This window comes from Rhipicephalus sanguineus, chromosome 4, assembly GCF_013339695.2.
Source record: "Rhipicephalus sanguineus isolate Rsan-2018 chromosome 4, BIME_Rsan_1.4, whole genome shotgun sequence".
In the NCBI taxonomy this organism is placed as follows: domain Eukaryota; kingdom Metazoa; phylum Arthropoda; class Arachnida; order Ixodida; family Ixodidae; genus Rhipicephalus; species Rhipicephalus sanguineus.
This window is the reverse complement of record NC_051179.1, coordinates 113,570,685-113,596,286: the sequence shown is the minus strand read 5'-3', so window position 1 is coordinate 113,596,286 and position 25,602 is coordinate 113,570,685. Positions and strand designations below refer to the sequence as shown.

At 46.4% G+C, this 25,602-nt stretch overlaps 1 protein-coding gene across 1 annotated transcript in view; it reads right to left on the bottom strand.

The window, feature by feature from the left end:
* Nucleotides 1-13,426: 13,426 nt before the first annotated feature.
* Nucleotides 13,427-25,602, bottom strand: part of LOC119390590 (techylectin-5A) — a 77,083-nt gene continuing 64,907 nt past the window's right edge. Inside the window, exons 5-6 of the mRNA XM_037658184.2 lie at nucleotides 17,281-17,448; nucleotides 13,427-13,781 (exon numbers count right to left, since the gene is read on the bottom strand). Of these exons, the coding sequence (XP_037514112.1) occupies nucleotides 13,486-13,781; nucleotides 17,281-17,448 (464 nt within the window). The 3' untranslated portion in view covers nucleotides 13,427-13,485. The remainder of the gene's footprint in view (nucleotides 13,782-17,280; nucleotides 17,449-25,602) is intronic.

The window sequence follows — 25,602 nt, the reverse complement described above, 5'->3', positions numbered from 1 at the left end:
CTCTGATTACGCTCTCCCCGTGCGAATGGAATGGCCTGAGCAGCACTAGCAACGGCGTTTTACCGGAGCCGATCTCGGAGGCCGCGAGTAAATACATCATTACGCCAGCGACCACCGACTGCGAACGTTTCGGTAATCTCAGCGTGGCGGAGGCTTTTGCTGCAATATTCTAAAAAGCTCTATGGTCGGTGAAATGCGGCGTCCAGGGTGATTCAATAAGGTGACGACGCAGTTGCGTGGTTCGCCTTTCGCGTCAGCGTGTGACGCCGCCTCGCCAGCGCAGGGCCGCTTTCAAATGGACTAACGGTGTTTCTCCGCCGCCTACAACTTTGAGTGCCCTGGCACCGACTACTGGGGCGCGCACACCTTACCGTTTCTTTCGTCAGATGACTAAACTTCGAAAGAGTGCATGTCGATAGTGTTCATTATGTTGATGTTGAATACATCTTTGTACGAGATTCACTATATGCTATGTCCAGGTGTATCTTAAGTACTACAGCAACCACAAAGGTTTAATCCCGTTCACGGACGTTAGTCGTCGGGATGAAGATGTGCCACCAGGCGTCAACCTGAGTGCGTCCACATCAAGAGCTGCTATAGCTGCCAAACACCAATAGATATTGTGCAGGTATAATAAACATCCAACTACTTCTGAGTGGACACGTTTGACTTTCATGTTATACCGGCGGCGGCGGCGGCGGCGGCGGACTACTACGGCGCCAAAAACGGCCGTTGAAATGATCTCATAACAGCTTTTGCTGTAAAAAATGACTCGAGAAATCGTGGAGGCCCAGACTCGTGAGCCTAAAAGACAGCTGTGTTAGTACCCCTTCCATAGCCCTTTTACAGCGAAAGCTGTTATGAGATCATTTCATCGGATCTTTTGGCGCCGTAGCTGACCGCCGCCCCCGCCGCCGGTGTCCGTAACCACTATCCCTCTAAATAACAAAATACGCAATAAGAAAAAAAATTCCAGGATGGAACGAGGTTCGAACCTGGGCCCTCTGCGTGGGAGCCCAGTATTTAACCTCTGAGCCATGCCGGTGCTTCAACCTGCTGTGCAAAAAGGTGCTATACAGGCTTCATGTCGGGAAGGAACCACATTAACATGTGCAATGTAGCGTGGTAGACGAGTAAAATAAGCACTAAGCGTCGCACAACGCGAATTCTGTAACCAGGCGCCACACAATGCGAAAGCGCAACGAGTAGGTTGTTGAGTGCTTCCAACCCATTACAGAGGCCTCCGCCATAATTCTTCATCGTCATCAGGCACAGCATCAACAAAGTGCGCATAATGCCTTACATGCGCTTAGCAGGTACCAGGGCTCTCCATAGAATGACGAAAAATGGCAAAGTGCCTGCTTCCCTACTCAAAAATTACAATGATTTGTAGCGTAGTGGGTTCCTCGCAAGTGCACTTGTATTGGTTGCCAAGGAAGCCCATAAGCGCATGATCCATTTCCTCGGGGTCTCAGTAAAGTTCTTTGTTCCCCCCCCCCCCCGTCTCTCTCCCACGTCAACGTATGTTATACAGCATAGCGGGAGAGGGAAATAGCGACCGGGCGTCACCCAATGCAAATTACATAACTGGTGGGCCGTTTAGAGCTTCCAACCCTTTACAAAGGGCTGAGCCATAATTCTTCATCGTCATCAGTCGTCGCGTCAACAAAGTGCACATAATGCTTTACAGACGTGTAGCTGGTGCCTCGTTTCTCCGCAGAATGACGAATAATGGCTTAGTAGGTGCTTCCCAACTTCACAGAAATTGTTATTTATGGCGTAGTGGGTACCTTTCTAGTGTACTTGTATTGTAGCCCCAAGAGAGCTTACAGCGGGCTCTAGAAACGCCGCTCTTCCAGCTTTCGCTGTGACTGTGCTGCGGTTTCAGCGCGGGCCTGGCGTTTTTTTTTTTTTTTTTTTTGATAAATAGTTAGCCTTCCTATTGGGGGCTAGATAATCGGGTTACCTCTCGTAAAACTGTTTTGAGCGTGTATCTGTCAGGTTTTGCTTATTTTGCCGTGCATTTTGGTTGCTGTTGATACGTGCTGCATATTTACCGTGGCGTATGAGCCATAAAACTCCAGTAAACAGCGTCTATGCCTTGTGTTCCATCTGTCCGTCCTCGTCAAGTGCGCGCTGTCCTCACCTCGTTTTCAGGTTCGTTGCTGGGCATGCACGATAGTCGGCCTATGCTTATTTATGCCACCAGAGACACTGTCCAACTTGTGTATCAGGTACGATTCACGAGCCTCCCGGTCATAGTGTGTTGTGAAATTGGATTGATGTACCACAGCGGAAAATGCGTGGAGGGGGTGGCAAAGGTTATTGACATGTTTGGAGAGAGGAAGGTGCGGTAGGGCCTTTACGTGTGCTTTGTGCTTCTTGATTCTCGTCCTGATGCAGTCTCAGTATGCCCAATGTACTGGGCGTGACATAAGGTAGATTCGAGAAGGTATTTGATGTTTGCGCTGTCACAGTTGAAATTGGCACTTTTCTAATAAGAAAACGAAGACGCGGTACTGGTGACGCTGGACACCATGTTCATCATTGGATAGAGTTTGCGCCTTGTCTTGTTGCAGGGGCCGCTGCCTGTGAATTCAGGAGTGTTGACTTTAGAGGACATTACAATATATCTAATGTTCCTCGCCCGTCTGTAGACAACGCGTGGAGGTTCCGGGAATACACATCGTAGCTTTTCGCTTTCAAGCAGAATGTTGTGGTGCCTTCTGAGGGTGCGGTTTATGTTAGGGGAAGAGGCGGAATATGTTAGAATAATGTTGGGACTAGTATTTGCGGGTTGAGATTTTTTTTTATCAGGTGGCGCGCGGTCCGGCTTTTCAGATTTCTTAATAGCGTCGTTGATGACAGAATGTGGATATTCCTGCCTTGTGAGGTCATTGCATAGTTGTTGACAGTCGGAGGCGAAATCGGCCTAGTCAGAACATATACGCCTAAACGAAAGAGGTGTGCCGAGTTTACAGTACTTGACGTGGCTGCTGCTAAAGTAGAGGTATTGGTGTCGGCCCGTTGGTTTCCTATACACTGTGGTCACGAGCTTATAATCCGATATTTTCACTGAAACGTCAAGGAAGTGAATGGTGGATGCCGGATATTCACGAGAGAATGAAATATTCTCGTGGGCGTTGTTAAAAGCACTGACGACATCTATAAGCTTCTTTTCTCCGTGGCATCAAATGAGAAAGACGTCATCGATGAACCTGCGATAAAAAAAAATGGGCGAAGGGGGTGATGCTTGAAAATTCAGATTCCAATGTGCGCATAAAAATATTGCCATAGTTGGCGCCTATCTTTCTTCCCATTGGGGTTCCATTATTAACGCGATAGCGTTGAAGAGCTCGTGCCGCAGAAATTCCAGTGTGGGCGTCGGTGTTGGCGTCGTTGGTTTTGAGCGAAAAATCATCACCTTGTCCATGACCGAAAAATTGAGGAAGATGCAATTAAAATAAATAAAAAAGCTGAGGTTCGAGTGAGCATCGAACCCAGGCCGTCTTCGTGGCAAACAGGTGCTCTACCACAGAGCCACTCAATGGCTTTGAACTGCACTGAAATTAATGTCTTACAAACAGACGCGTCCTATGTACAGGTGTCACAGTACGAGATGTATATCGTAGTGAAACTGGGTACAATCGTATGTTGTCATCGGGCGTCACACCATGTCAAATCAAATCAAATCAAGTCAAATCAAATCAAATTTTATTCCGGTGTACAGCGAACACTGTATACCGAGGAAATTGGGCTAAAGGTGTGTTAATACACCTGACGAGGGCCCAACTTCCCTACGGTAGGCACATGTTGCAGCATGAATTTCATAGAAGTGCTACACTTCTACCTTCTACCTTCTACACTTCTGAATTGCATAACAAGTTGCTGGCTTAAAGCGGGCCACCCATTGGAAAAGGCACACACATTACTGCGCGTATTCCCTTATTCCCTTACGAACACGTAGTGGGTGCATCGCAACTTCGAATAAATATCACGCACGTAATTGCTCCTGGTATAAAGCATGCCACCCATTACAACGGGCATACACATCAGTGCGCGCATTCACTTACACACACGTAGTGGCTACACTGTTGTCTAAAAAGTGCTGTTGAAGAGGGCGCAAACCTTCACGTTTACTACACGTATGTCGTGTGTGTGTGTGTGTGTGTGTGTGTGTGTGTGTGTGTGTGTGTGTGTGTGTGTGTGTGTGTGTGTGTGTGTGTGTGTGCGTGTGTGTGCGTGTGTGTGCGTGTGTGTGTGTGTGTGTGTGTGTGTGTGTGTGTGTGTGTGTGTGTGTGTGTTTGTGTGTGTGTGTGCGCGCGCGCGCGCGCCTGGGCGACTGCACCTAATGACAAGCGAAACAGAGCGCGATGAGGATGGGGCCGGTTATCGCTATCGCATTCAACTCTTAAAGGCGAAGCTTAAGCGTCCCCAATTTTTTTTTGGAAATAGTGCATGTTATTAAACTCGAAGTTGTTCATCTCCAGAACGAGCTTCAAAGGTGCACCGAGAGTTTTGCCGTCCATTGAACTGTTCTGGGGTGAATTGTCGTATGCCTGAATAACAGATTTAGTGCCGTCCGAATGAGGAATATTTTATACAGAGAGGTGATGTCAAGCGTAACACAGCAGACTATCCTTAGGTGGAGTCAGATCGATAATGTCAGCCAGAAAATGACTCGCATCTTTGACATAGGAAGGTAATGTTGGGGGAATGTCTTTCATTAGGCTATTTGTAAATCTGGATACTGGTTCAGGATAGTCTGCTGGATATGCCTGACGTCGCCTCTCTGTATACAGATATTCCTCAAAATGCAGTCTTCTGAGAGGTAGTCGGGTAAGTCGTTGAAATGTGATAGCAAAACAAAAAGGGCCTAACATAAATCCCTGGGGCAGCCCTCTGTTAGTTATCACTTGTGAAAATGACATGTTATTAACAAGCACATACTCACCTGCAACGGTGGTCTATTGGTTATGGTGCTCGACGGCTGACCCGCCGGTCGCGGGCTCGGATCCCAGCAGCGGCCGCCGCATTTTGGATGGAGGAGAAAATACTTTAGGCCCGTGTGCCCGCTTAGGTGCACAGGTGCACATTAAAGAACCCTAGGAGGTCGAAATTTCTGGAGCCTTCCACTACGGCATCTCTCATAATCATATCGTGGTACTGAGACGCTAAACCCGGAAAATTATATAGCGACCGCATACTACTCACGGTTTTCAGGTATGTGCGAATGAGGTTTAGTGGTGTTGCACGGATGTCGTATTTCTCAAATACTTTAATAATACACTACGATTAACGAGATCAAATGCCTCCCCTAGGTCTCAGAAAACACCCACATTTAACCCTTAAATGCCCATAAGGTATCTATTGTAAATAGTAATGCAATACTCTTCGAAAACGCTGTTTATTGACCAAAGAACATAATGCAATCTCAAAAGTTTCCTAATACGACGCAAAGTAAAAATTATTAGGGCGGAAATATACTTCCCTATGGGCCTTTGGCAGAACCGTACTTCTGGTAAAATTCCTCAAAAATGGCGGGGCGCAAAGGTGTGAAGATTGCACGTAAACCAAACAATCTCCGACCTCTCGTCATTCTGTTCACTTGAGTAGCCCCGGCAGCGTTTGAAGGTGGCTGTTCCTCAAGGAAAATGCCGTACAAGAGAAAGCCGCACTTCATCTCAGACGCCAAGAAGCTTTCCGAAGAGCCAACGCCTTGCATTGTAGTCGTACGGGCATTGTCAGTTGCATCAACATTTGAGCGAGTAATTATCATCATCTTCCTCGCTCTCACCGGAATTCTTAACATCATCAGGTAAAGAAAAGTAATAAATTTAGGGCCTCTTCCACGGTCAAACGCCTATCGATCTAGAGAAAGAGGAAATCTCACCCCGAGGATTAGCATCGTTCCCACTGCATAGCTGCAATTCCCACTGCATAATTACAATTCAAATGTCAATAACTTTAGTTCCTCGTTGCATTCGGCTCTCAGCGTGAACCAGAAAATAGCCCTACACTTGAGGCTTTCAATAAATGTAGTTACTCACCTTTCTCATGGAGGCAAAAACATTCATCCAAGAGTTATTTTAACTGGTGAAAACGCGCGCGACGAAGTCTCAGTACCAGTGGCGCCAGCGAAAACGCTGGTGCCGGGTGGCTGGTTGCGTCGGAGTTGCTAATTTTTTTTTTTTTCAGTTTATTCTCAAGCATTACCACAGATGTAGCAACCGTCTCAGGGCGAAGGATCTAGGTGTCCTGGAGATAGACGTGTTTAACCGTGTAGGAAAATATGTTTCCTGCGGGCGTTTAAGGGTTATGAATATTTTTTTATATGTCCACTATTGTGTTTTTTCTGTAGCGTAGTCTCCGCAGTCTTTCTTTCTGTGTACCCGTACTGCTTTTTCACGTATATTTTGTGTATTCGCAAGACGTTACATTAACGTGTTAGCAGCTCTTTCTCAAAAACTTTACAGAACAGAGATAATATGAATATTGGACAGCGATTGAACATGTCCCTCTTGTCTCCTTTTTGAAACACTGGTGCAAACTTGGAAACTTTAGGTAGCGTATAAAACGAGCCTGGAAGAAACATTTCGTTGATCATATGGGCTAGGCGGTCACTATGCAAGTCGATCACTGTTCTGTTACCCATAGAGAAGCTAAATCTAGAGTTGCGGATGAAATATTTCTTAAGAATATTATTGCGTTATTTTAGATGTGAAGCATCTTATAGCGGAGTTCAATCCGGTGGTGGTGGTGGTGGTGGTGGTGGTGTGCGGCGTGACCACCCTTACTGCACATGCGCAAGCCCTCTCCACCCGCCCTTTCCCCCTCTCCTCATCACCCCTCCCCCTCCCATTTCCCCTCTCCACTCCTCCTCTCCCCTCCACTCTCCCATCTCTCCTACCCTCTCCCCTCTCCATCTCCCCTTCTTTTTCCCCTCCCCCTCTCCTTTCCCCTCTCCACTTCCCCTCTCCCCTTTACCCCTCACCACTCCACCTCTGAAACGCGGGCTCTACATGCCGAAACACTGCTTCGCATCGCCTCATGGTCCCCTTTAGCGGGAGATGGTGTGATTTTTTATCTAGGTCGGTAGGCTGAAGAAAGAAAAAATTGGGGGAGGGGCGAAGCATGTTGGGAAGGGTGCTTCAGCTCTACTAACGTGTAACCTGTGGAGGGGCGAATCAAGCAGTGTGTGCCGGTGTTTCCCACAGTAAAATCACTGCTAATGGCCAATGAGAGACAGCAGAGAGATTAGACACAGAGACCCGCAGTCCGATTTTAGTTAATGTCCACGCTGCGAATCTTTATTGTTCAACTACGCACAAGAGAAATCTCCCAGCGGCACTACATTGCAGGTCAAGATCCAGTGTCTATAAATACGCGGTGGCCGGTGAACGGTTGTGCAGCGTTAGCAGTCGGTCTTTTCAATCAAGAAACTCGCTAGCACACGCTGCCTGCGTCGGCCTTGTCTCTCGCCGTCAGCGCGCGCCGTTCGCTCTCTCTCGCCACACGGCAAGCGCTGAGGCGGTGGCGCCCACTCTTGCGCTTAAGCAAATGGACCGTCCCGACAGCGGACGTCGATGCACGCCGACACGCCGAGACCCCAAGGTTCTTCGCCCCTAAAACTGGGAATCGATATCATCGTGTCTGACTGTGAAGTACATGCATTCATTGTGGCCAAAGTAGCTGTTGAAGCTTTCAGCTATTACAGAAGGATCACTTGCTATCTTGCTACTTACAGCCATATCGCTTATGCTATTTTAATTCGCATGTTGAGGGCTGTATTTATGACGTTCCATGTTACTTTGGAATCGCCTTGCGCTCGCTTAATACCGCATAGATATTCTAATTACGTTTTCAAGATTTTTAATGTATTATACCTGTTTTCTAATGGTTTTCGCTCTACTTTTCTAAACATTCTTCTAAACATGCCTTTTTCATGCACGGACGTGGGATTTTGAGTTGTTAGTGGGTGGAGGGCCGGGCATGAGTTATGTCGCAGAGCGTCATTGCCTTTACCGGGAATGGCTGGCGCTCACGAGAAGTGGCGTTCTCCTGGACTGTAGAGGTGTGCGCCGCCGCGCTGCGCCGCAGCCGCCGCCTGTTTTTGGTCACGCCGCTCGCGCCGCCGCCGAAGTCCCAAGAGAAATCATGCCGCCGCCGCCGCCGCGCAATAATTGCGGCGCGCCGTTACTCGTTTCTTTTAATTCGAATGGGGAATCTGGAAATAAAATACAGCACTTCGCCGGAGGAGCTCTTCTCGATGTGTCCATGTAATGAACTGTCCATTTCAGTGGCCGCTGAATAGCGGGAGCTCGGCGAGAAGCGCGCCCCCTGTTTCCAGTTCTTGTACTGCAGCGCCATCATGACATCACGAAGCTTTCAAACACTTTCGACACAAATGATAGGGACGGAATGCGCTTCAATGCAACGAACGCAGCCCTAAGAGATCCGATTTTCGGTGCACATGTCTTTTGATCGTGTTAGCCATCGATTTAGGTTTAATGCGGCCGCTCGTCTAACGCAGCTGCAAGGTCGGTACGCGTTCTCTGCATCGTTCTCAAACATCTGGGACACATTCATATGCAAATTCAGACTTGAAAAGTTCCTGTTTCTGTGCATTTCGTCCACTCTCTTCTTACGCTAGGAATGTGCTGGCGGGTTCGGTGCGGCGGCATGGTCAAGAGCGAGGTGACATCACGGTTCACCGCTTTTTCGAATCACTGAATGCGCTCTGCCGAAATGGACTGTGGACATCTCCTTTGGATGAACGCATCGAGAATAGCTCCCCAGAAGTTGTAGTATCTCTTTCTTCTCCAGAAATATCAGGAGTACTGCCTGACCTTAACGCTACCGAGTCCTCCAGCCTTAAAGGGCGATGACCCAACTCGCTGGATAGCATATTCTTGGAGTCTTCGACCTTGTACACTGTGCATAAATAAATAAAAAAAGATAAGTAATATATATATATCTCGGTGCGTTAGTACACTTTTTCCTTTCATTCTTACTCGAGCAAATCGATAAATAAATACAGAAGTAAAGAGAATGGCAAACTTGGAATATAGCGGAGCTAGTTGGTAGGTATTCATGTTAAGTAGACACGGCGTGGAAACACGGACATAAGAGGAAAGTCGAGATAGTGAACAGCTATCTCTCTCGTAGACCACTACTCGCAATTGATTGACAGGTATGGCCTCTTACGTGGGAATGCGCAGATAAATATTTGTGTCTACCTTCGGTTCCGCCGCTGAGTGATTTTTCAGTTGTTAGCGGCGTTTTTGGTGTTTTGACTACTCTTCTGTGTCCGTGTCTGCACGCCCTGTGTTTATAAAGGACCCCACACAGCCTCTGAAATTACAACAAAAAGCAAAACCAACGAGCGCGTTATTCTCTCTTGGCGTTTCTTGTCTTTTGGTGCACTTCGTGATGCCAGAACAGTGATTCACGTGATATCATCAGGGTACATACTCTCGACTGGTCCATATACGAGAAATAACAATTGTGAATTGTCTCCCATACTGCTTTGCTATGCAGCCGCCCACCCGCTCTTGCTTCTCGCACGACTATCGTGCGCGATTAACTGATTTCGCTCCATTTTGTGTGTTTGCGACGGCGCATGCAGAGATAACAGACTGTAGCCGACAAGCGCGAAATCCAGATAGGTTCAGCGCTTAGTGTTGACATTGTACGCGTGCTTTATGAACAAATAAGTGGCGAGGAGATGTCCACTGTAAGAGGGGTATTGAAGGCGAGAACGAAACCAGTGGAAAAGGCGCCGGATTATATGATTCTTCCAACGGACGAACTCTTTACGGCGGAGACGATGCAGCTTCCCAAGAAAAAGGCGAGCGCGTTTCGATGGTTTTTTTGTATATTTTTATTGCGTTAGCAGTTGTATTGACACTCAGGACAGGCTTTCATCGTCGCCGTCATGTTCCGTATAAACTCTAAATCGATTGCATCGCTCCGCGCATAGTATGTTCTACCCGCGAGTAAAAGCTCGCGAGCGTTGGCAAGGAAAATGGCTAAAGCAAAGATGAAACAAGCTGGCCATCTCCGTCACACGGAATAATATCAACCCGCGTGCGAGGCCTGCCGTCGATTGCTCTTCAAGCAGAAGGAAACGCCCCGCCCGTCATTTGCTGGGCGAAGGATCAGGAAGGGATGTCCGGGGAGAGGGACTGCGTAACTCGAGCAGCATCTGTGAACTTTGACTAATAAGGGCGCCGTCGGGAGCGCTGGCACGCGCGCTATTTCGGCAGACATCCCCCAGTGAGCGGCTCGTATAGCTTCTACGCGCTGTTAGCGCTGTGAGCGCTGTGATCTCACTGCTTCGCGCTCGGACCACTGATATACGACAAGCTGACCGAAAACCGCTTCTCTACCGGGAGCGGCCGTATTGACATACACCAGCGTTTTGTAGAGTTAAGTGAGATGGGAGCAAAAAGAGTTAGCAGCTAGCCCTCGTTCATGTAACATTACGGCGTGTACTTACCCGCATTCACGGCTTCACCCCCCCCCCTCCGCGCCGCGCCGCCGCCCGTCCGATGAACCCCGCGGCGTTCACGCGCCGCCGCCGGAGGTGGAAACAGCGGCGCGCCGCCGCCGGTGATTTTGGGTCCGGCGCACATGTCTACCTGGAAGCCGTCTCAACTGCCCGAAACTCGTCTGCGGTAACTGAGGCCTTCCTTCCTCAATACTAACAAATGTCACAGTAGGCTGCACCCCCCCCCCCTCTACTAAATAACAGCGCACTTGACAATCTGCCGGTGCGGGCAGGAATGCGAGAGGCACGAGCCGGCAGACTCGCGTTGGAATAAGAGCCATGGGCGGAGGGCGGGGGTGGGGGCTGTCGGAGAGCGTCGTAAGCAGCGAGGAGGGGCTTAGCGCCATCCATGCCGCGACTGTTCTCTCGTTCAACCATTTTTGTTTTTCGATTCTAAACACCGCACGACGGAGCGCGGAGAGGCAGTCTGGGCTGTAACCACGCTGTTGTAGGACGGCGAGGCTCTGTACTGCGCAATTCCTCGCAGTGCCCTGGGCTCTAACACCAAACGAGGTGTAGAAGAGTGAGGGCCTGTTTGGTACATCCCCTGTCAAGTGGAAATTAGTTTTCCCATCTCCAATTACCCTGATACAATTACAATACAGTTTGTTCGTTATCATTCGAAGTCTCCTGTGGAGTACTTCATCCCCGCCGAGCTACATCACCAGGGACCTTGTCCGTCAACTTCACGGGAGGAAAGGAACCTTTACAGTGGGGTTCACGTTTTTTTTTCTTTAGTAACTTTGAAACACTTTCACCTAATTTTAACACCTGGTAAACACGTTGATGAACCGTTCATATTTACTGCCAGTTGTTTTAGCTGAGTATACAGAGCACCGTTTTCTTTTATTAGAGCATCACATATATAGTCCTATTTGCGTATAATTCAAGTCAGTTAACGGCTTGTGTTAGTGCTGGATTTGATGGTTGTGAAATCAGGAAGGCAATCAGTAATGGCATAAGCTAAGGCACCGCTTGCGGGCACGGTACTTGGCATATTCAAAATTATATCGTCCAGTGTGCTTTGTCTTTAGTCGGTAATGGGTGTCGGCAATGTGATAAATTGTAATCAATCGGTAGTTAGTAAGTCTGCGTTGTGCTATTTATAGACATCGATTTTATGAAAGCCCATTCTGATAACACCCGCTATATTTATCTGCGTAAAACTGTTTCTGTGACTTTCCAGTCACTTGTCTAAATCTAACAGAAACTCATGTTTGTTGTTTTGTGTTGACCTGTAAACCACGGCAACTAATGCAGGTTTGTGTTTATGCGATACGATGTTTTCCCAGGCTTGATCTGGTGGTATTTCGATAACAAGCGTTTTGCACCACGCTGAATTTAAAGTATTGCATTAATAATACGCTGCGTGCAACAATTCTGACTCCCTACATTATGTCGTCTCTTACGTATCGGGTCACACCCACGTATAATGTTTCTTTGGTTTTGAGACTAGAAAGTATACCTTGCCTACAAGCAAGCTGGAAGTGATCGCAAAGGAGTGGACATATTTGACAGCGTTTCCAGGCAACCAAGTTTTTGACAAAGCGATGAAATTAAATGCGTGTTGTACGCTTTCGCAAAGCTTATTAATGTTATAGCAAAATTTTGGAGGCTTCATATATCCTGTTCTACTAATGATAAATGACGCTAATTGGAAAGCTGATTACTAAAGTTTAGTAGGTTCGGGTGTTCAAATGCAATTTTGCCTTTTTTTGCACCTCATCAGCGTTTCGCCATAGGTTATGATGTGCAAATCACCTCGTGATGTTATCTTGTGGACAGCTCTGGTTGAATTTTATCTTGCTTTTGTGCCACCTTGGTCCCTCCACAGAAACTACCACTATTTGCGCTTTTTTTTCAGCTTGAAAGCCTCTGAGAAGGAATGCTTTATTTCACGAACCTAAGTGACCGTTAAAAAATCGCTTGGCTGGAATATTTGCTTTTGCCGAGATAGATAATATTTAGAGGTCAGGCGAGCTTTTTTAGTTATTTTATGGAAGTCATTCCTTTTGTTCCTATAGACAAAGCGAATGACTCGATTGTTTGCTCTCGCGTTATTGGCGGTGATCACTCTATGGATAGTGTCAATATCAATTGGGACAACAGGACACTCTACTTGTTTTGCAATGTGAATAACTAGTTAAAGAATGTTTTCGCCCGCGGTCTTTGATATACCGCGCATCTCTATATTGTTCAGGCGCAAATATTGTCCTAATTGCGAAACCTCTTTGGCAAAGACGGCATTCGATTCTTTTAATCCGTCGTTTTTTTCACACAGCAGACCTCTTAGAAAAAAGATGCTGAAAAACGTGAAATAAAAAGTCACGCGTGTATCAAAATACACCTAGGCGGCCTTCGCTTTCCTTGAATGCACAAATGCACCGTGGGCATGAGAATGTAAAACCTGAAGCTCCCGCATGGCTATTGCGCAGTCCCCAAGATAATAATTTTTACCTACTGGCACATTTTTCATCAGGGGCATATGACATTTGCCATTTTTGACGGCCACAAAAATAATCAGCCTTAACGCGTTCTTTAACAAATGTACTTGTTGTGGCATCTCAATTTTAGCGCATACTTGCGTTGCTTAGATTCCACAGTCCTTGGATACATCAACTCGCACTATCCGCAATCCTAAGCGCGAGGGCAGTAAACATTCATGCTTATTCTTTTAGGAAAGTAATGTTGTTTAGCTTTCGAGTTTACCGCATGGGCTCATGGAGGATTGATGCCGCAAGTGACGTGGAGGCGGACGATTATAAGAGGGACTACACGATACTCTTACATGTTTCGCACTTGTTTGAGCGATCGTAGTAAGCTCACAGAGCGCTGACTGCTCGAAATTCTGGTGCCCATTCATGAACAAAATAGTTACGCAACAACTTGCCCAACTTTATTTCAGCAGTGTTGATTCACGTACCTACATTCGCTTAAAGAGAGCTGCTCTTGTGATTTTCATTCAGTTTCGCGGGTCTCGTCATCATTGTCACACTGGGATATGAGTAGTAATAAAGGGAAACACTGCCACTCCGGACGCTCCACTCGATGCCGTCGGCGTAGCTGTCGTGGGGACCGTTCAAGTTGAGGCCGTTCAGGTTGGCCGTGTGGCAATCGTTGTACCACCAGCCACCCCGGTATTTCTTCGCGCAGTGGCCGCTCCCGCTGTTGTGGGTCTGGTCGAAAGTGGAAAAGCCGGTGCCGTTGCACTGATGGAGAGCGTCCCAACCTGCGTGTTTTGTCGCACAGACTAATTTCTGCATTCGTTTAATGCAGGGACCATATGCAAATCGTACAAAAAGGATTATTGTTACCAAATTATCAAAGGGATTTTTTGTTTGTGAAAAATACTCTCGATGCCTGAGGAAGCTTGAGGAATGCAATGAAATCAGGCGTCGTTTGGGCTCGAGGGACGCGCTGGCAATTTCAAGCTGCTTTGCGTTCTTCGCGTTACATTCCAATTTATTGCTATCGCATTCATTGCTTAGCCGTTGCGGCGAAACTGTGACTTTTTTTAATATTTGTCTTAATTATCGTTCCCACTGCATTCCAGTGAACCTGCCGCTCTCTGCCATCAACAAACTGATAGACCAAAAGTTCACCACTTCGATATTGCTGGTGGAAGGAGAAGCGGTCTACTTGGCCAAGCGTGTAGTAGCATCCAAAGAAAAGAAAGAAAATACAATAATGCTCGCCGGACTTGTTCTGCAGACGTCGGCTGTGAACAAGAACTCACATGAACTTGAAATATTGGTTGAAGAAAGAGGAGTTATTGCAGCAACCTGAAGCTGCAAAGCAGGGCAACAACGACCCGTAAAAGTAAAATGCAGAATTTTAATGCGCAGCATTATTTGGCGATTTGCCCAGCAATTGTGGCAGCATGTCGTATTTAACGCAGACGGCGTGGCATCTTTCCCACATAAATAAATAAGGCTCCAAGAAAATACATGCAGTTGGAGAGGCCCAGCTTGAGTTTGAGAATGGCACAAATAAATTTGGGCTTTTTAAAAAGCATGTACTGTTTGCATCAGGAGACTGCATGCTTGACTGAAAGTATGTTATTGAAAACATAAATGCAGCACACATCAGCCGCAGCATTTGAATCGCTCGCTACGCACATCCACCAGCAAATGCCATTTAGCTTATGAGGGCGAAAGTCTTAGATGCCTCATGAAACGGGAAGATTGACAGTCGGCGTCCCGCGTCGGCGGCGTGAACACAATGATGCGAAAAATCATCACGTGATGACGTCACCATATGACATCATCATGACGTCGCACATCACCGAAACTTGTGACGTCATGGCGTCACATAAAATTATGCCATATCCACATGACATCGCCATATCGATGCGTGGATATGGCATATTATGCCATATCCACACGACGCGTTAGGTGCAGAAAGCTATTTGGGGGAGGGGGGGGCGGGAGGGGCGAGAATTAATACATCGACTGACAAGAGGAAGAAGAAGGTGGTTTTCGCCTTCCAGTCATCTTAGGGGAACGCGTACGGGACCCTCTGAGTTTTTAATCCAACGTATGTTAACAATGACTTAAGGGAGGACGCGGCGATCATTTGTAACTTTTGAGTTTCTTAGTCTAGGTTAACAAAATTTGGGACAAACACTGAAAGTCATCTTAAAAATGCAAATTGAAGTTTTCATAAAGATATCTTTAGCAATTCTTATTTCATAAAAATTCACACGTTGCCTGCTTCTGGAAAGCCTGGCACAATGATGAAACATGCTAGGAGGCTGGAACTACTTTGTGTCCTTGCTCACATACTGCTGTACCTAATGACACTTTTAGATTACTTTTTAACGGTCCTAATAATTTTCTGCGGAACATTACATGCAAATGCTCTTGTCTCAGCTATTCGTGCGATTCAGTAATTATGAAATAAGAGAAGAATAAAAGCCTAAACAAAAATTCCAACAGTGCATTGAAGTATAGCACAGTCTGTGGATTACAATAAAACAAACAGCATAAAAATCTGTCTAGCCATAGTTTTGCTATGCTTTCCACAAGCGGAGTGGCAGGCACAAAACACTCTTTTGAGAAAATGGACAACAAAGTTTTAGTTGCAGTTGACCCTATGCTAAAGTGAGTCAAGACAGTAATAATTGGTGTCCTTGCCAGAAGGCAATCTTTCGGGCCTCTACTTCTTAATTTGGCCTAATTTAGGAAGTTTATTACCCTCTATCATTTACCGCAGACGCTTTCGTACATCCCCCTAGAACGCTAGTGCACGAGGCTGCATGTAAACATTTGGGCATGTTGGACTGTATCGCTACTTTTGCGGCCACGGAACATGTCGTCACGTGGCTGACATTAGCTATTATTAGTTTGGTGAAGCTTTGCGATCACCCCTGTCAACTACTTATGCCTAAAGATTGATTTCCTTGTACAATGAACCGCACCCGCGCCGCATAGCCGACGCCTTCTCGGCAGTCCGAAGCTGACGGCGACTTCGCACCGAACTATACCGCAGACGCGTTTTCTCACATTATTAGCTTTTCTAAGTGAAACGACAACGCTATTCCGCTAGTGGGACCATTAGACGCCCATTTTATCGAAACGGGACTAGGAACGCACGCGCACGAAGCTATATATATATATATATATATATATATACATATATATATATATATATTTTTTTTTTCCGTAAGGTACACCATGCGGTCAGCATATGTTATTAGATGAGCGGAAAAACAACTCTATATCTAAATTGGCGTCCAATCGATATGCTGTTGGAATCCTTGCGCCAAATCCTCTTCAGCAAAGATTCATATATGAGATACAGGGAAGGTCGTATTTCAAATGACAACGCTCCTCTCCTCATCCCCCTGCCCCACCCCCCAACCCCGCCCCGGCCGCTTTAACTTTCATCACTGTCCCGGCCCTTGCGGGACCACATTTCGTGCCTCCAGCCCGCTAGCAAAGGTGAGATTGAAGCGCCTTGTGTACACGAATGACCCACGTATCGCTCCATGTTTTGTTGAAAAAACAACGCATAGCTTTGGCGAAGAAACAACTAAGCACTTGTTTACTTGAAACCCGAAGAGACTTCGCAGTGCTGTCGACGTTGAAAAGAGCAATCGATCGATGTCACTGCGTAGTCAAGGAGGTGTATTTTTTGGTTTCAATGAAACAGCAATTTTTAAACGAAAGAACATTTTATTATTCTATTTCACGTCGCTTTCCATCCTATTAGTTTGCACGTTTATGTACTTACTCAGGAACCAACACAAGTCAACAATATAGCCTTAAGTGGCTAGTGTAGCTAAAACATGTTGGCGGGCAAGTTGCTTATAATCCATATCAGGGTTTGTAAGCGCGGCTTCGCGAGGAAGCAGAAAAAAGAGGCACGGCGTTGTGTATGCTTCTGTTACTTTTTACATCATCAAGTCCCGCTTACACGCTTTATCATGTCTAATGTAGGACTCGGCTTCGTTCTATTGCCTGGCACCCTTCTAAACGTTTTGTGCAGTCTCATTCCAGTTCTCTTCACTCATATATTTGACGTTGCTCCATATCTCGCCTTTGATATACAGTAGTATCACTCACTGTGCGCTAACTGCTCAATTTTATAACAGTATCCGGACTTTTATAACAGTTTCTGGCCTCTACTTACCACTGCAGTCCTCACGTCATACACCCACAAATAGGGACAACTTGCGCGAAGGTATCGCTTGCCAAATGGAGAACTCATGGTTCATTCTTTCTTACCATTGGGACCTAGGTACGCGCCTAAGCGCATTTTGAAGCCTTCATCTTCAGAGCCGACGCTGAAGCTGTCGTAGTCCATGGAAACGCTTTCACCGCTGTGGTTCGTCAACATAACTCTCAGCTCCATGCGTTCTCCAGTCGACGTTAAAGCATGCAGCGCTCTGTTGCCTGTTTGGGACAAAGTGTCAAAAAGAACAGTCAGAATAGCACACTGGAAAAATAGCAATATACAAATTAGGAGTTCTCTTTTTGCTAAAAGAGTCAACGCCAGGCGCCAAAACTGGACTAACTGTCATGGAAGCTTAAAGCACGCATGAGTGCCACTCACTTGAAAAACATTGGTAATCGAAATCCGGCAAGGTCTGCAATAACTCCCATGGGTGAAAGAACGAGTCGAGAGACATAGAAAAAAGGAGAGAAAGAAAGAAAGATAGAGAGAAAGACAGATAGCGATAGAAAGAGAAAGAGATAAATTCTCGGCGTAAAAAGATTCCTTGCCGAGGCGGTATTCGAAACCGCCTATCCATGATCCTAAGGCGAGCATCGTAACCACTAGGCTATGCAGGCACGCTATCTAAGCAGTAACACAGCTTTGTATAGTATAGTATAGTATAGTATAGTATAGTATAGTATAGTATAGTATAGTATGGTATAGTATAGTACACCAAGGGACTCGGAAAGAGACGTGTGGGTGAAAAAGAGACATGCGAGGGTAAGGAAGAGGGCAGAGAAACAGAAATAAAGGCGAAAAAACAGAAAGAGGAAGAAAGACAGAGAAAGACTGAAAAAAAACAGAGAGAAAGATATAAACAAAAATAAATACAAAGAAAGAGGAAGCGATAAATAGGCAGAGAGAGGGATAAATAAAGAAAAGCGAAAGGAAGATAAAAAGAGCCACGAATAGAAAGAAATATGTATGGAGAGAAGGAAATAGAAATATACAGACAAAATTATGGAAAGAAATAGAGTTAAGAGAGAAAAAGAAAGAGATGTAGAAAGACAGAGAAAAAAATCACACGATCTCCCGCTAAAGGGGACTACGAGGCGATGCGAAGCAGCGTTTCCGCATGTCGAGCCCGCGTTTCAGAGGGGGTGTGGAGAGGAGAGGTGGATCGGGTAAGTGAGGAGAGGGGGAGGGGAGAGGGGAGAATTGGAGAGGGCGAAAGGGGTGATGGGGTGGATAGGGGGAGGGGGAGTGGAGAGGAGGTGTGTGGAGAGCGTTTGCGCATGCTCAGTAAGGGTGGTCACGCCGCGCACCACCACCACCATCACCACCGGTTTGACCTCCACCGTCAGATGCTTCGCATCTAAATATTCGGCAGATCCCACGTACCGTGGGAATCGACGTTATGCGAAGCATGCGGCGGGAAGGTGACCGTGTGCATGTGTGGAAGCGGTTCTTGAGAGTTCTCAGGTAAATGGCGGAGAGCGAACTCTTTTATTGTAATTCATGTGCGCAACAAACACCTCGCCTAATCCGCTGCTTGTCTGTGTGTGTTTTGTGTCTGAATGCAGGCGAAGTGGGATGCGGCTTACGCTGAAGTTGCGCATCACCGTGTTCTTGTATGTGCCCACGCCTCCACGCCTGCAATGAAGCCGCTTACTGTGGACAACACAGTGGGCTCATCGCTCCAGGTTTCAGAAAGTGCTAACACGTCAGTTTCTTTTTCGAGGTCGTACACGTGCGTGTGCACAGATTGTACGTTGAGAGCGGTGAGCGTGAGGTGATTTTTGTTGTTGTGGCATCGAATGAAGGCAATAGCCCGGTCCAAGACAATGTCTAGAGGCCTGTTTCCTAGCCGGGTCCTGTCATCGACAGACTGTCTCTCGATAGAGCCGGCGACATGTCGGAGCCTGAAGTCACCTTTTGCGTTGGTGAGGTATATATAGGCCGTGGACGCTGGTAGCCCTCGAAAGTGCTACGTAGATCAACTTCAGTAGGTGGCGCGTAGTATATCCGTAGACCGCGTGGGCGTATGTGGCCCTTTCTGACCTATATATAGTTATGGCGTTTGCTTGCGCAAGGGGAAACTGTGTCCTTTTACAGCAGGTAATTTTCTGGCATATATCATGGTTCTGGTGGTTCGCATTACCACGGGCGCCCATTTCAATTGTATTGAGGGGTGTGCGGTAGTGATGTGCTTCGTCCTGGCTGGGACGACAATGCCTACAGTGCGCGTTGGAAATTCAAGCCACAGCCGCATGAAGTTGCCGTGTTCGTCACGCTCGATGTATACTAGAAGGTGCCCATGTTTCCATTAATGAAGCCGTCGCTTACGTCGATGTTGGCCGTGATCATGTACGGCTTGCCGATTCGCAGGCAATTGGACCGGCAGGCCACTCATGTCACTTGCGTTCATCTTGGCCGCCTTGGTCAGTGCATCCCTGTGTACCTGCTCGTTCTTACAGCTAGTTATGTTATCGCATGCAGGCTCACATAAAACGGTGTCCGTAGCGTCGAGGCAGCGTCCGTTATAGCGGTCGACGTCCTCATTGCTTAGCGGAGGCCACTTAGCGACGGCTTCTTCACGTGTCACAAAGCGGCTCTCAATCTGACGTCATACCCCGTCAGCATGAGACCGTCGCCCAGCCTCATAAGAAATGAAGACAACACTGCGTCATTCTGGCGGACTACGTGGACGAGTGGATGGCAGTCGAGCGTCTTCCAGGGAATTTCCACCTTCAGCTCCCTCATTTGCCTTCCGTTTCGATGTGAATGTACGCGGTTACTGTGTTCATTGAGACTGAATCAACTGAGGCACATACCCGCATAACGTGAACTGTGGTGTGCGGGCATGTGCCACACGTGACTGAGGGAAATGGTTTCATGAAGTACGCAACAGGCGTTTTGCATTATTATGTCATGACAACTGAATCATGTTCCTCATACACTGGTCCCCTGATATGCCAATTTTTGTGCATTACAAGTTATGGAGACGACCAGAAGAGCGGCCAGACATAGATAGATAGATAGATAGATAGATAGATAGATAGATAGATAGATAGATAGATAGATAGATAGATAGATAGATAGATAGATAGATAGATAGATAGATAGATAGATAGATAGATAGATAGATAGATAGATAGATAGATAGATAGATAGATAGATAGATAGATAGATAGATAGATAGATAGATAGATAGATAGATAGATAGATAGATAGATAGATAGATAGATAGATAGATAGATAGATAGATAGATAGATAGATAGATAGATAGATAGATAGATAGATAGATAGATAGATAGATAGATAGATGGCCTGACTGAACGGCTGAACAGAATTCTAGCCAACATAATATCGATGTATGTCAATGTCGAGCACGAAAAGCGGGACGAAATTTTACCCTACGTCACCTTCGCCTATAACACTGCCGTAGAAGAGACCACCAAGGTTACCCCGTTTCAACGGGGTAACCTTGGTGTATCAGTGTGTGTGCACCACAATGCGCGCACTAAGGTGCGTGTCTTATGTGATTGGTAGCATGCTTTAAACCAGGAGCAATTATGGGCGAGAAACGTTTTCGAAGTTGCGATGCGCCCACTACGTGGTATTAAGAAAATACTCGGAGTAATGTGCGTGCCTTTTTTAATGGGTTGCTCGCTTTAAACTCCCCAAGTCGTTATGATATTCAAATGGTGTGACGCCCGATGTCAATGTAAACTGCTGGCATGCAATATTGCTACGATATTACATCTCGTACTGTGACACCCGTATACAGTGCGCGTATGTTTGTAAAGCGTGAAAGTTACTTTCAGTGCAGACGTGGCTGTGTGATAAAACACCTGCTTGCTACGCAGTCGGCCTGGGTTCCATTCTCACTCGGACCCAACACCTTTATTATTTATTTTATTTCCAGCTTTCTCAATTTTTCGGTGGCGGACAAGATGACAATTTCTTGCTCACAACCAACGACTCCGACAACGGTACTGCAGCAAAACGAGCTCTTTAACGTTATCGCGTTAATATTAAAGTCAATAAATGGCGAGGCAGCGAAATGCAGGGACAGTTATAAACAACGCGAGCGTAGTAGAGGTGCTACCACAGCCGTCTGCTGTGTCATTGGCAATAAACTGACCCTTTGCACAGCGGCAGGCTTTCAAGGCGTGGAAACACTAATTCATTTTGTTTGTATTACATCAGTTATGCCACATAAATTCAAACAGTCCTCTTTCCTTTGCTGATACAACGATCAAGAAAAAGGAAGTGCTACACCTCGTTTCCCAACAGACGTCATCAGCTGCTTGCAGGAGTCTGGTCGTCTACAACGCTTTGGTTTTAAGACCAAGCTTTCTGGGCAATGCAATTTAATACATGCCTCAAGAGACAACCATAGCGGGTCAAGGTAAGACTCAGTTATCCAAATTTTCGCATTTACAACCCTTTGTAACCGTATTGCTGCCTAACAGTGGAACCTTTCTACGAGTGGACTAATATGACATTGCTGAGCGCGCTCCCACTTTCTAAAAGCTTCTCGTCCTAAGCGCCGAAGTCGGGACCGATATATTATTGAAAATGTGGCAACTAGAATGATACTCGCAACGAGCGTATGATTGTTGTGTTCTTAGATATACGTATTGATGCAGTAAAGAAATTTCCTACACTTCAAGCAGTTGTTCCCATAAAATCTTCAGTTGAAGGCTTTTGACGTCGCCATAAGTAACTAGCCTCACAGCTGTTCGCCATAAAACACGCTAAAAGACTTACTCAACCACTGAGATAACACCACTTGACGAATGGTTGAAAATAGAATAGAAAATGAATAATGGTTCTTCTTGTTTTTATTCTGCCGGGCGACTTTCGCCATTATAATTTGTCATAATCTCTTCCAATACATCTGTCAAGTGCATTGGAATGTAGGAAGCCCTCGTTAATGGCTCGTTGTTGGAGGAAACGTCGAGGAGCATTCTTTATTGTCATTTGAATCTCGAGTTGTAGAAAAGTAGTTAACTCAACTCTACAGAGTTCAAATGGAGTGTCGTCGAGTCGAGGAGCGTTTGTGAGTACGCGCGTTAATCTTTGCTACGCTGAGGGAGCTCCGGTACCAAGCTTGTTTTCAACTGTTTTTGTCACCGTTACGCTATCGCACAGCCAGGAATTCGCGATTTATAAATAATAACTGCATGCAATCCTCATGATCAAGTCACGTCCAGGGGAGCAGAAGAGAAAGTCAGAGACTGCTTCATACGGACTATCAAGAGTTATTGGCATCCGCGCGACACATGAACGTGTGTAAGTTTTTTTATGGCTCTCTTGATTGGATACAACAGTTTTTATTATGCAATGATCTTTCTTTTTCTCTTGTACCACACATGCCCCGTCTAGATAATCGCCCTAGAATCAAGGAGTGCAGGTCCGAAAAAAATTAATGTAACGCCTCCTTTATAACGCTGTTGGCATATAAAAACTCAAAAACTCATATACAGGTTCCGTAAAGAGAGGGCGAACGAGAGGAAGAGAGAGAAAAACAACGGAATTGCAGGGAGATTAGCCATAGGAAATTGGTGCAAAAGGTGTGTGAAAGAATGAAAGAGTATAGCCTGGAGCGACACTACAGAGTAATGACAACAGCACTCTCCACGAAGTACACACCGATACTGTCAGTGAATAGTCACACAGCGTCCTTCAGCCCGGTTTCTACGCCGAGGGGAGGCAGAAGAGAAGGGGGCAAGCATGACTTATTCACAAACAATGGAATGAGTGCAAATTAATTATAAAATTACTCATTCCAGCAATGCAGCCATAAGCGCAAATTTCAATCCCGAGTGACGGCATGAGACGCCATACCACTAATACTATGCCATTTTATTCACCCGGCTACGGTTCGCGGCTTTCGCGAAGCCGTTTTACTGCCACACAAAGTAATGTTTGTAATGTTTATACAGGACAATATTGCAGACTTCTAGAGAAACATGGCAGCGTTGCTGCGCTCTATCGTAATTCATGTCCGTTCACTCACCTCCATTGCTATGCAAATATTGTTAGGCCACCAATTTTTGCTGCAAACGAGTTAAACACTAATGCATCGGTTCCTTGTTGCGTCATATCCAGTGCACTTTTAGGGGCGAAGCTTCTTAAGGCGGCACCCGTTCGTCCCTCGTAGTCGTAGTAGTGCATAACCAGTCGTAACGCTAGTACCAGATCTTGACCTCTAAGGTGGTGCCGGTGGGAGATTTTTCCTATGCGTTGTTGAACAATAAAACATTCGCAGCGTGCGCGTTAACTAAAAGCAGAATTCTTCTGTCTCTCATTCCCCATTAGCAGCCATTGGCATGTTCCAGTAGGAAACGTTAGTAGAAGTGTAAGTGTTAGCTAAAAGCCGACTTCTGTCTCTCATTCCCATTAGCAGCCATTGTTTACTTCCAAGGTAGTGTCTGGTGAGATTTCTCCTGTGCGTGATTAAACAATAAAAATTTTGTTCAAAACGCCGTTGATTGATGAAATAAACCAACGAAAGACACCAGATGTTTTCTAAAAGCAAAACGAAAGAACGCCAGATGTTTCTAAAGCAAAACGAAAAGACGCCAGCTGCTTAACGAAAGACGCCAGATGTTTTCTAAAGCAATGGTTTTCTAAACAATGAAAATTCACAGCGTACATGTAAAATTAAAGTGAGCTGCAAGTCGTCATAACTCATCGAACCTTTAGTATAAACGCGCCCGATCTCACGTCGGTGATGATGTACTGGGCAGAATTCACGGAAGATTCACGGTGTTCCGATGAACCTCCGCAGCTTCGCCCACTCATCACCATTCACTCCGTGGATATGCTGTGATTTTTTACGCATTCTTGCCTCACATCAGCACCGTGTATATTACAAACAACGGCTGCTGGGCCAATGATTTCTTTAAACAATATTCGCAATGCCCACGAACTATAGGTGGCGCGCCGTGCTCTTCAAGATGGCGCCAGGAGGAGGGTCAACACGTTTGTTAGCATGGGAACAGATATAGGACGTGCGGACCACGTTGGTGCGGACATACGGCCCGTGCAACTTTCACCGGATGAAGTCATGAGCTGCGCTGAAATGGATGTCAGACTAAGATACTTTCCCAAACCATGGAAAGTGCTAAGTACTCGCAACCTAATTATTTGCTGCGGTGTGAAAGGATATTTCAACTCCGTTACCGTGCATAACGATGGTTTGCGAAATCCTGTGCGTGCTACATAAAACTGCATGAACTAGAACTGACGTATGAGCTGAACGGCACTCCGAGGTAGTACGTACCGAGTCTGCCTCACGGATTTGCCGCAGTAGTAGGCCGCCAGCGAGTAGCGCCATCGCTGCTGCACGGAACCACACGTTTAATGTGGTGATGGTTTGCAAACATCATACGCCGTCGTCATTACTTGCGTGGTCGGGAACACGGAGTTACGTCTTGAACGGAACACAAGCATTTAACATCCCATTCAGTAGCGCTTGTGTCACAGCCATGCTGAGACTCTAGCCGTGTGTAATTCCCTTCACTCCGATGTTCGATCAGCACGAGCGAAACATGAATATCGAAAAGAATGCACACGTATGCTTTTCGCAACGTCGAAGAAATTAGCCGAGAGGCGTGGATTGTGACTGCACGTTCCATCGCTCTAACCATTTCGCTTAGCAGGTCGAGCTCGAGCGTGTTGGCGGCATACGGCGCTCCATAATATCCACAATAATTGTGATACATGCAATGCACACGAGGAACTATGCTTTTATTTTGATCTCGCTCAAGGATATTATACATGAAATACAAACAAAGTGACTTACGAGCGTGAAAGAACATTAACGGACGATGGGACGTGAAGTGCAACTCGCTCCTCGTGAGTTAGCAGCTGATCGTTCTTCGTCGCTGTCACTCTCGGTGCTTTCACAGTCTTCTACGTCCAGTGAAAAATCCTCGTCGTCAAGATGGTTTCTTTCAACACAACAACAACTGAACATTACCGGGAGGTAACTCATGGGATCCGGACCTACATGGTTTCTTTCAACATCAATGCTGAAAGCAATCTGAAGAATTTCCTCCGCCGAACGACTTCGACCACTCCGCGTCACCACGTTTACGATTAGAGAGATGTCTGGGCGCGGAGAAAAAGCACATCGCTTGCAGTAGGCTGCCACCTATCAACAAACGTACAAAAACAAGCGGCGCAGCGGTGGCTATGAAACCCAACACCACCAACACACTGGCGAAGGACGGCGTGGAAAGCGTTCGCTCTACGAAAGGCGCGCCGAGCAGACGCGTCCTCGAATGATTGTAACGTCGCTCGCACGATTCGTAACAGCGCTTTGCTGACAAAGTATAGAGGCCCTATTTTAATGTATCGCCAACTTGAGATA